This window comes from Rutidosis leptorrhynchoides, chromosome 2, assembly GCF_046630445.1.
Source record: "Rutidosis leptorrhynchoides isolate AG116_Rl617_1_P2 chromosome 2, CSIRO_AGI_Rlap_v1, whole genome shotgun sequence".
NCBI classification, from domain to species: Eukaryota; Viridiplantae; Streptophyta; class Magnoliopsida; order Asterales; family Asteraceae; genus Rutidosis; species Rutidosis leptorrhynchoides.
The window spans coordinates 487,382,649-487,394,370 of NC_092334.1; the positions used below are offsets into that span (position 1 = coordinate 487,382,649).

The 11,722-nt window shown below is 31.6% G+C and overlaps 1 protein-coding gene and 1 long non-coding RNA gene across 3 annotated transcripts; one reads left to right on the top strand and one right to left on the bottom strand.

Moving 5' to 3' along the window:
* Window positions 1-2,001: 2,001 nt before the first annotated feature.
* LOC139892670 (uncharacterized) lies at window positions 2,002-4,398 on the bottom strand. Of its 2 annotated transcripts, none has more exons than XR_011774188.1 (4): window positions 4,327-4,398; window positions 4,152-4,237; window positions 3,737-3,843; window positions 2,002-2,533 (listed from the first exon to the last, which is right to left on the bottom strand). It is a non-coding gene; the product is annotated as an uncharacterized lncRNA (long non-coding RNA). The 2 variants fall into 2 exon arrangements; XR_011774189.1 differs by having other exon boundaries at window positions 3,737-3,881.
* Window positions 4,399-5,925: 1,527 nt separating this feature from the next.
* On the top strand, window positions 5,926-9,122 carry LOC139892672 (mitochondrial arginine transporter BAC2-like). The gene is made up of 2 exons (XM_071875786.1): window positions 5,926-6,384; window positions 8,262-9,122. The coding sequence occupies exons 1-2, from the start codon at window positions 6,151-6,153 to the stop codon at window positions 8,952-8,954; spliced, it is 927 nt and encodes a 308-aa protein (XP_071731887.1). The 5' UTR covers window positions 5,926-6,150; the 3' UTR covers window positions 8,955-9,122.
* The last annotated feature ends 2,600 nt before the right edge of the window (window positions 9,123-11,722 follow it).

Below are 11,722 nucleotides of genomic sequence, written 5' to 3' on the forward strand. Positions count from 1 at the left end.
AATAGAGGATAAGGGATGATTAAAATAAACAAATCTTGGAATCGAGTCATTTGAATCACTTTACATTCCATATATATCTCCATTGTCCTAAATCTCAAAACCAAATATATCAAACTATAACAACAATAATAACAAAACTCAATCCCACATATATGAAGTATGAAGAATGTACGATGTAGACAATTTTTTTCCCCCTATCCTGTAATAAAGAGAAGTCATTTTTTCACCCAGAGTGAACACATCCCAAGAGTAGAGAAAGTCGTCTCTCTTAATGTTTTATGAATAGAGAGATTGCTTCTGAATGTGCATCCGGCCAGTAAGTAAGTTAAAAAAAACAAAAAAAGTGTGAGACGCCATGAAAATGGTATAATCAAATTTTCATGGAATTTAAACCTGCATGATGTTCATTTTAGGCTCTAAGTAACAGTGAAGTCCTTTAAAATCATAACCTTTTAACAATTCTAAATAATATTATGCATATTTCTTACTACTGAAGATTTGTTAACAAAAAACTAATTGGAAGGCAGCAAGGTTGTAATAAGGATTATAACTGATAATTGATGGATGTTTTATTATATTGTGAAATTACAACATAATTTTAAACATGAAATAACCCAAAGTTTTGGAAAGTAAAAACATGTAAGGTCTTGATAGTTCATGCTACGTAGACCATACAATGTGCTAACATAATGTGACTGCCGTTGTCTATGTGGAACAAACAACGATCATGCTCAGATTTTATGGAGCAGTTGTGTTGTGCATATATTGGGGCGTGGTAGGGGCAAACCACGTATTGATAATATTAAAATGTGATTGGTCTAATTTATTAATTTAATTTATTAATTCTTCTTTTTACTAAATATATTTAAACATCACCGACAACATCACTACAACAAAAGTAGCTCATTTTCACATTTTTTGGAGCATCTATACCACATTTAGAAGTGTGTGGATTTACATAGTTCACGGTTGTCCCATGCGTGTAGAAAATGGGCGTAACAAAAATAATCACATGGAAGTGTGAAAAATGTTATCCAATTCCTCACGTTTTCAAGTGTGTTCAAATTTGTTCACACTTTTGAGAGTGAAGATGTTGACACATTCACCACAGTGTCGAAGCTAAGTGTAAGTTTATGGGTTCAGTTGACCCCACTCAAACGTTTGTTCTACTGGTCCAACCAATGTAACTATTAGGTGTAAGTTTTATAAAATGGTTATTGACCCCATTCACAATTCTTTTATTTAAGAATATGTAAGATATTTTAGGCCCATAAAACTTTTACCCTTAAGCCCAACTGAATATATTTAAATTTATATAATTTACGTTTGTTTTATAGCAATTTCCCCCCAAAGTCCATTCAACATATATATTTAATGTACATTTTTTTATTGACAGTACTAGATAGATGTACGTTTTTGAAGTAATGAAAAATTAATTGTACCCTATTCAATAGTTAAATTAGTTATTAATTTAATGGAGTTGTATTCTTAATTACAATTTTTTATAATAAAATTTTACAAGATATATTTTTACTCTTTCAACACCAATCTTATTATATAACTACTTCGTATTATTTTAGATTCCTCAAATAAAACAAGAATATTAGACTTTTTATCGTAATTAAAGAGAAAAAATCATTAAACTCCATTAAAAAAACAAGACACCGTCAACTACGTAGTTATTTATTTTTAAAAGAGTCACGCTCAAAGGTCGACAAATTATGACCCCAGTGATTCAAAATCCTGGCTTCGCCACACTTTTAAGTGGGAAACCAAAGCTCACACTTTTAATTGTGGAAATACAACACCTAAAATAATTAAATCACGAATCACGATTGCTCTTTATATATACGTATATAATTGTATGTATAAATTATATATTATTCAATTATATTATTAGCATATCTATATACTAATACAATACTATTAGTAATATACTAATACTAATACTATAATAGTACATATAGAGAGAGATAAAAGACCGACATACATAAATGAGAATTCAACTTTTAAGGTGTGTTTGGATGAAACTAGCTGGAGCTAGAGCTTATAGTTGGAGCTGGAGCTTATGGGCTAGAGCTGAAGCTTATGGTAGCCGGAGCTTATTATTTTTTACAAGTGTTTGGTAAACTAGCTGGAGCTTATTTTCCAGTTCATAAGCTCTACTTTTTTTCATAAGCTACTAAAAGTAGCTTCTTTTTCTAGAGCTTATGATTTTCATAAGCTCTACTTTTTATGTCTACCAAACAAAGCTTATTACTTAGAGCTTATTAAAATCACAAGCTCAAGCTCCCATAAGCTCTCATAAGCTCCCATAAGCTCTTGCGCCAAACACACCCTTACACTAAATTCAAAGCAAAATAAAACCAATCTTTACAGACATATATGACACCAAAATGAAGTGCTACATATAACAACCATTAAAACTAAGTACAAGTACAAAAATAGAATTCACAAAACTTCAAGCTACTCTTCAAGCTACTCGCTCTTGAAAATTTTGATGTAGTTCTCTCAGCACTAACTAAAACTTTTTCTGCAAAATAAGTAAAAGTATTAGCTATAATGATAATCAGAAAGGAAGAGATACCATGTTTAAAGCAACCTATCTAGCAGAACATTGCTCGGATTGTCAAGATGTTAAAAAGAAACGTTACCGGCACAAATATGCAACCATTTTGTCATCGGTTAAGACCTATCCATAATAAGTTCATTCATGTAATTATTATTATAATAGTTTATATTATATGTTATACCAATACCAAATAACTATAAATAGCAGAGTTCATGTAGTCGTGCATTTTACATTAGAAACCATAGCAGTGCATTGACTAATACCGGGCAATTTTAGAAATAAAATCATATGTTAACCAGGGATACATAGTAACTCAAATGGGACAATTTATACACGTACAAACATGCTGAGAATATATTTATACAAAAAATATACTAAAAATAGTTAAACAAATATACAGGGTAGTCCTCCTAAATAACATCTACAAGTTTCAACTTGAAAAGCATATTAATGTAATGCGCAATTAAATTTATAAAAATGAGAGATGACACATGTTTTTGCTCAGAAATTTCATATACCTCAGAAACAGGGATCATTAACAAGATACTACCCGAAATGACACATATGTTTACTCATAACTGCAACTTGACTAACGATTATGTTCAACTAAAGTAATGTGATATACTTTGATAAGCAAGAGAGTAAATTCAGATATTCAAGCAGATGTGGCACACATGACTCATATTTTTTTCATGAATAGAATTGACAATGGATGAAGAACCACCAAAGATACATAGATAACATGATACTGCATCAAAAATGCATCAAACTACTCATTCAGATGTGATCAAAAAGTGTCAAAAAAACTAGTTCAACATCTTTATAAATAACAAATACTTTTAAAACTAGTTCAACATGTCCAAGAAAGTGTCAAACTTCATTCTGAAAACTAGTACTCAATCCAACCAATAATTATCGAACAAATACACGTATATACACATACAAACAATTATACATGTGGATGTGAACAGTTATAACTATCATTTGCAAAAGGTTGCATTCAATTCAGATACACAAATCAAAAGAAAAATACAATCAATTACATAAGATCTTAAGGCTTTTATAGTCCATTTATACAACTCACATTCCATATATATAAGTATCAGCATTAGCATAACACAATTAATACATACATAACAAAAACATGAAACATGAGAACTTTACCTGAGAACCAATACGATCAACAGCTTCAACAATCAAATCAATGTTAGAATAGCTCAAAATTGCTAGTGCCGGAAGATTCAAGCTACAACAGTATAAGTTATCCAATTCTGGTATTCAATTGCAAGATTTAGACAACGACGAAGATCTAAAGTAGAAAATAAAGAAGATCTAAATTAGAGAAAAAAAGAACTTGAGTCAAATGATCGATTCAAAGCTAAATATAAACAAACTGAAGCTTGAATTGATATAATGTAAAAATTTTGAGTTCATGTAAGCCTAAATAGCCGTTAATCAAAGTTCAATCGATTAACACAACAAGCATTGAAAAAGTACATACGATTGAAGATCGATTGAATGAAATAATAATCAAATCGTATATATACGTGAACGATACAAGCTAAAATTAGAATCATACCTAATGAACGACTCAAAATCGATATTATTACCAGCATCAACTCATGAACAATATATAGATGATTCAAAACTACGATCGAAGATCAACTGAAAGTAAATAATCATAAACGCTAATAAATTGATGTAACTAATTACACAAAACGGAGATCTACGATGAAATTTGGAAAAGAAATTACCGAAAATAGAGTTGAGGCCTTGTGGAGAGAACACAACTATCCAATTAGGGCTTGAATATACCAAATTGGGGATCGGAGTTATAAATAAATATGTTTATTATTATAAATATGTTTAATGTTTAATTAATACGGAGTAATTTATTTTAAATAATTTTTTTACTGTCGTAGCTTATATAAACTGTCGTAGTTTTAAAAGTATTTGTTATTTATATGTAACCGTTTACTTTATGTAAAAACTAAAATTCGCGTATGTATTTTCTAACAACTAAGTTCACACATAGAAGCGTGTACTTATTGAACTAAAGTTCACACATATAAGCGTGTTCTTTATGATGCTAAAGTTCGCATACATAAACGTTTACTTATAACAGCTAAAGGCCATGTCTATAAAAGTGTACTTTTATTTGCGGCAAATATTTAAATACGAATTTACTACACCTCCAAAAATGTGATAAAATTATATATAATTTCACTTTTAAAAACGTGAATAAAATCTGTAGTACAATAAATACACTAATAAATGTTACTTTTATAAATTTTCACACTTATAATTGTATACGGAGTATATTCTTGTACACTTGTATGAGTGTGAATATTTTGTTCACACTCCTATGAAGCGTGAATAAATTACCGTGAACTATTGACTATTTTGTTGTAGTGATGTCACAACATAACATTTACCAGAAAGACCTTGCGTACACACAATAATGTTGGTAACCCATGTCATCATTCTCTTGGGTTCGCACAACCAAAAATCATTTTGAAGGTCTGCAAGAAGATCAAAAAATAACGAATTATATAAATAATTATGTACAAAAATATATGAAAACATCTTTTGGTATCGAGGGAATTGCAGATATAGAGATTCAATAAAAAAAAATCCATATGATCCAAATCATAATCTACAAAAATATATTAGGCATGTTTACATTTTTAAAGATAATTGTTGTTATAAATATACTTTCTATCATTAGTTCTAAGGTCTATCCTTAGATAATTGTTGTTAAAAATATACTCTGTATTTAAAATATACAGTTTCAGTCTTTTAAATGTAGTAAATTTGCTTTTATTTGTTTTTGCTATGATAGCTCATAACATAACATAATGCTTCTAGAAGTACATAAATCATGCCGTAAAATATAATCCGTAATGCTTTATAACCTATCAACAAATCGTAAGAATTCAATTTTTTATTTTTTTTTATTTTTTTTAAGAAAACCTATAACCTATCAAAATGTGAGAACAATATTATTCAAAATCATGTCATGGTCCACATGATGACATAACATCCATCTTCATTTGGATCCTATCAAAATTTTAGTTGTATTTTAAAACATAAGCCACGTTATAATAACAAACAAAATAGCTTAGGGTGGTACTTTGTACCCACATCTCAACACTTCAAATATAATCATCATTTTTTCTTGCAATTACTTAAATCACATGAACTCTTATATGAACAAAAACGTGTCCTTTTCACACTTTTTTTCCTTGAAAACAAATATATTAACAAAGAAAGATAACTAAATACAAAATCAGAATTCCGTGAACAGTTTATAAGTAACAGAAAAAAGAATTAAATTTTGTTTCTGATTTGGGTATGTTTTTATTTTTTCAATGAAAATAAGAATCCCATTATTGTTGAGTTTGTGGCCTATCTACATCTGACTGGATTTCTATATATCCATCATTTTTTTATATAAAAAAAGTGGGATCTTGCATGATTCCAAAAGGGTGTCCTTTATTTGATTGTTTTTTTAGTTTTTGGTCATCAAGGTTGAATCTTTATACACTTTTAACTCAAAAAAAGTTCCATCAAGAAAGATGGATTTCTGGCCAGAATTTTTAGCAAGCAGTTGGGGTAAGGAATTTGTGGCCGGAGGATTTGGTGGAACAGCTGGAATTATGGCCGGATATCCGCTTGATAGTGTTCGAGTCCGGCAACAAAGCTCGCAAAATGGTTCGGCATTTAGTATTCTCAAGAATGTGGCTACTAAAGAAGGACCACTATCTCTTTATAGAGGCATGGGTGCACCTCTTGCTTCTGTTACTTTCCAGGTTATCATTCTTGTTTTTGCTTCATGTTGTTGAGAATTACTAGTTGTTTACAATATTTGTTATGCATCTCATGTTTAAGGTCTTGTTTGGTGTTATAGTTATACCAGAACAATAGAAGCAATTGAGTAAATATGTTTTTAGGCCTGATGAAAGATGGGTGTTTTTTTTTCTTCCAAAAATTAACTTTTATAAAAACAGAAAACGTTTTTGATAAGAAAACGAATTCAACAAGAAGTACAAAAGAAGACCCCGGTGAGGCTCGTATCTAGAAAGCGACTACCAACGATCTATCTATATCGAGCCTCACCTAACCTAAACCGAAACTAACCAAATCTAAAAATAGACGACACGATGAAATGAAAACTCTAAAGATTACAACGAAACAAGAAATATGAAACTGATATAAAAGAACTCAAATGTCCTTAATGAACACACCGAATTTAGCCATTTCGGCACCTTGAACAACTCTCTCCTTACACTTTTGCCAATTCTTGTTCCTAGCCGGCGGACGCAGGATTTCACTAGAGTTAATAAGATTTACCATAACCGGTTCACTCTCGGCCATACTCGTCGTCATATTATCAAAAGCCGTAAAAGCCTCATCGGTCATACATTGCTTTGTCAACCCGAAGAACCGCCATTGCCCGAGTCCACAAACCCACTTCTGTCATCTATCTTACCCGCGATAAACAAGTTTTGAATGGCATCCCCATACTCCAAATCTTCTTCATGATTAACGAGCTTAAAAGATCCCGAGGTAGAAGCAATATTCCTTCTTGACTGCAAATTCACTCCTTCGAATAGATCCTTAGGAACATTTATATATAAAACATACCACGACTTGCAATAACGTTCACAAGAGATCCTCACAATTACAATAAAACCTTTCACTATTCTCAATCAAAATCGGTGAAGGCCTATCAACAATCGTTGCATCCTCTCGACTCCCTTCAAATCTTCCATTTATTTCTTCTTCTCTTTCTTCAAACGAGCCAATCTTTCTGCAAAAGTGATATGCTCATCATTAACTTCGACAATTTCAAAATTGGGCTCAAGTGGAACTTGGACAAACACGAACTGGACCCGATATCCACAAAACCGACACCTTTATCACAGGATAGTCTAAGATAGGTGTTTGCACTTGCACTTTGAAAGTGATTAGGTGATACTCTTGGATAGAAATTTGATTACTAAATTTGATTATACCAATCATTAGAAACATAGGCTACCTAATTACTAAAAGTATATTATTGTAACATAAAGTTTAGTATCTTAAAACCCCTGTTTCAGTGAAAGTGATTATTGCAAACAATCAGGTGATCACTTTCAGATTCACTTTTTACCCTAATATTGAACACCCATACCAAACACCATATCAAGATGCCCATTTGATCATAAATTGCAAGACCCGAGAGTCCAAAGTTATATTCTGGCCCAATAACTTCGTATTGTACTCTACTTATAACAGGCTCAAACTTATTTTCAGTTCCAGTAGTATAATTAAAGTTATATGCGGGGCTAGCTGTAGTCTAAACGATCATATATACAAATATATATGTATACTCACTGCAATCTCTTAGGGATAATTATTGCAATTAGTGATTATTATGAGATTGTATAACATGCCTTTACTAACGATCACATGATAGTCTAGTAGTTCCTGTTCTAATATCCTCGTTACGAGGTCTCAGGTACAAATTTCACTAGAAATACATCTTGAGGTGGATAGAAAAACGGTCAGAAACGATTATGGGATACTAGGCCGTATATGTCTTATATATCTGAGTTCAAATACTCGCCATCCCCGGATAACCCGTAGGGAAACAACCATGTTTGTTTACCCGTTTATAACATGTCTTCACAAATATTTATCGCAGAACGCAATGGTTTTTCAAATCTACGCAATTTTGTCAAGAGCATTTGACTCATCTTGTTGCTCCAACGAACCACCATCTTACAAAGGTGTTGCTTTAGGAGGTGTAGGAGCCGGGGCTATACAAAGCCTAATGCTTTCCCCTATTGAGCTAATCAAGATTCGACTGCAGTTACAAACCCAACTCCAACGTGAACACACAGAAAACGGTCCTTTAAATGTTGCAAAAAACATACTAAGAATAGAAGGTTGGCGAGGACTTTACAGAGGCTTAACAATCACTGCTTTAAGAGATGCACCTGCACATGGTTTCTATTTTTGGACCTATGAATTCATGAGAGAGAAACTTCATCCGGGGTGTAGAAAAAGTGGTCAAGAAAGCTTTAACACAATGCTTGTTGCTGGTGGTCTTGCAGGGGTCGCTAGTTGGGTTTGTTGCTACCCTTTAGACGTCGTTAAAACTAGACTTCAAGCACAAACGCCTAATTCTACGATAAAGTATAATGGGATTGTTGACTGTTTACGTAAAAGCGTCAGAAATGATGGATATGGTGTGTTGTTTAGAGGATTGGGAACTGCAGTTTCTAGAGCTTTTGTGGTTAATGGAGCGATTTTTACAGCGTATGAAACTGCGTTACGAGTGTTTTTTAACAATAATGGGAATCATGAAACCCTTCAAACAGACAGTGGGATATAAACTATAAACCATAAACTAAACATATCAATAGAAACACATAATTGGAATTATGAACTATGAATCTTGAAAGTTCAGAAATTTGAACTTTATTGTGTTAATTCATAGTTATAGCATGTAAAGAATTCAAGAAAGGATGCTTTAATACAATCATTATTGGGATTATATTGTACACAAATATTTATCATTTCAATGTAACTTTTCATGTTATGTTCATAAAAGAATGCTTTTATATAACAGAAAAATGAGAAATGCACGAAATCAAGAAAACAAACACTCAAATCTTCACACTAAAGCACTCAAGTTGCACATTGTGGTAAGAAGGGTGATCACAAGTAACATAGCATCATCTAGATATTCAAAGGGCCTAGTCTCCTTATTGAACTATTGAGACTATTACTTCTTATCGGTGGTTGTGGAACATTAAATTCGGCGTACATATCTGTAAAAAACTTATCAACAAGATCTTGATAAATCGGACTTTTAAGTAGAGAATAACAATGTAGAACTTCTTCTATATCTAACACATGTTCTTCATCTTTCATATCCATCATCTCCAATTCTCTCATTTTTTGCTCCAAGACATTGTTTTGGCACCCACCATCAACATATTTAGAGCACCCCACATCTTTATCTTCTTCAGAAATGCTGATTATCATTGATTTGTGATCTTGTGACTCGGTCAAAATTTCATTTGATGAAATGTCCTGTTTTTCAGAAGCTTTGTTATTTTGGTTGATGTTGTTGTTCTCATTGGAATTCATCTGGTTACCACACTCTTTGCAGAAATTGTGTAACTGTTGCATCTTAGGGTTGTTGGTATTAAAAAGATTCAAATGAGCTCTGGTTAGCTTCTTGTACCCACCAAAGATGGACTTGAAATTTTGAATGGTTATACTAAAAAACCATTTGGCTTTATGTATAGTTTTTCTGAGCAGCATCTGTACTGCCTGTTGTCTCTCCTCAATCACTTGTTTACAACTCAACAGTGTATGAATGTGTGTGTATTTATGTGATAAACCATTTGGTTTTATTTATGGTTTTTCGTTCGGTTTGCACACTAATAAAGAGTTGTGTGACTGTTGTAATGTAAGGAAATGAAATAGAGTTTTAAGGAGAAAAAGGGTGTGTAATCATAATGTACACTTTAATATTTGATCCCAAAGTGCATTGCCACTGATTAAGGAGTAAAATTAAAGGTGATGAGTAGGTCAAATTAAATGTCACATGATAACCAGATGTTATTTTCGTCCTATTGGCCAATGCAATTAATGATGAAAGTTTGCTATATATATATATATATATATATATATATATATATATATATATATATATATATATATATATATATATATATATATATATATATATCAAGAAGCACTTTTTTGGGGAAGTAATTTTTGTTTCGTTTTTTGAGAAAACTTTGTTCACGAACATTATAGATTAGATGAAAATATGAACATTTAAAAAAGACACTTTGTGATGAATGTCATTATTTTGGCGGAAAAACGCTCGAAGAAAAAAATAAAAACATTCAATGCATTGAATGTTTTGCTGCTGAGTGTTTTTTAAGGGGTTAGAAATTAGGGTTTAGAAATTAGGGGTTTATAAATTAGGGTTTAGCGATTAGGGTTTAGAAATTAGGGTTTTGGGTTTAGAAATTAGGGTTTAGAAATTAGGGTTTAGATTGAATATTTTAACACGAACGGTTTAAAGTTTAGGGTTTTGGGTTGAGGGTTTACGGAGTAAACCCGAAAACCCAAAACCCTAAACTCTAAATCGGGCTAAATTCGAAAAAAAACACTTCACACAAGATGAAAACAAAACGATGCAAATAAACTCAGCAGCAAAACATTCAATACATTGAATGTTTTAATTTTTTTATTCGAGTGTTTTCCCGCCAAAATAATGACATTCATCACAAAGTGTCTTTTTTAAATGTTCATATTTTCATCTAATCTATAATGGTCGTGAACAGAGTTTTCTCAAAAAATGAAAAAAATAAAAAAATAAAAAAATTTGCTTCCCCCTTCCCCCAAAAAAGTGCTTCCCTCAAGAGGGAAGTAACCATTAGGGGGGAAACGGGGGGAAGCAAAAACTTCTTTTTTTTCGTTTTTTGAAAAAACTTTGTTCACGAACATTATAGATGGGATGAAAATATGAACATTTAGTAGACACTTTGTGATAAATGTTTTTATTTTGGCGAGAAAACGCTCGAAGAAGTAATATATAACAATTATCGTGTTTTTCGAGCGTATTTTGAGGTTTTAGCTATTGGGGTTTAGATATTAGGGTTTAGAAATTTAGATTTAGGGTTTAGATTTAGGGTTTAGATTTAGTTTTTAACACGAACGGTTTAGAGTTTAGGGTTTAGGGCTTAGGGTTTAGGGTTTGGTGTTTTGGGTTTATGGAATAAACACAAAACACCAAACCCTAAAACCTAAACTTTAAATCGGGCTAAATTTTACTTCACAAAACATGAAGAAAAAAAAAACGTTCATATTCTTCACGAACAATATTATCTTGAATGTTATTTTTGTCGATCGTTTTCCCGCCTAAATAATAACATTCATCACGAAGTGTCTATTCTAAATGTTCATATTTTCGTGTGATCTTGATGCCGGAAAAAAAAAATTCCAAAAAAAACAAAAAAAAAAAATTTTTTTGCTTCCCCCGCTTCACCCGATTGGTTACTTCCCCATTGATCCTGCCCCTATATATATATATATATATATATATATATATATATATATATATATATATATATATTG

What these genes read in the sequence shown, in the direction of transcription:
- LOC139892672 (XM_071875786.1), top strand. Translation starts at nt 6,151, where the DNA reads ATGGATTTCTGGCCAGAATTTTTAGCAAGCAGTTGGGGTAAGGAATTT. An exon ending in TTGCTTCTGTTACTTTCCAG is followed by an intron (nt 6,385 to 8,261) that starts GTTATCATTCTT and finishes TATTTATCGCAG; the next exon opens with AACGCAATGGTTTTTCAAAT.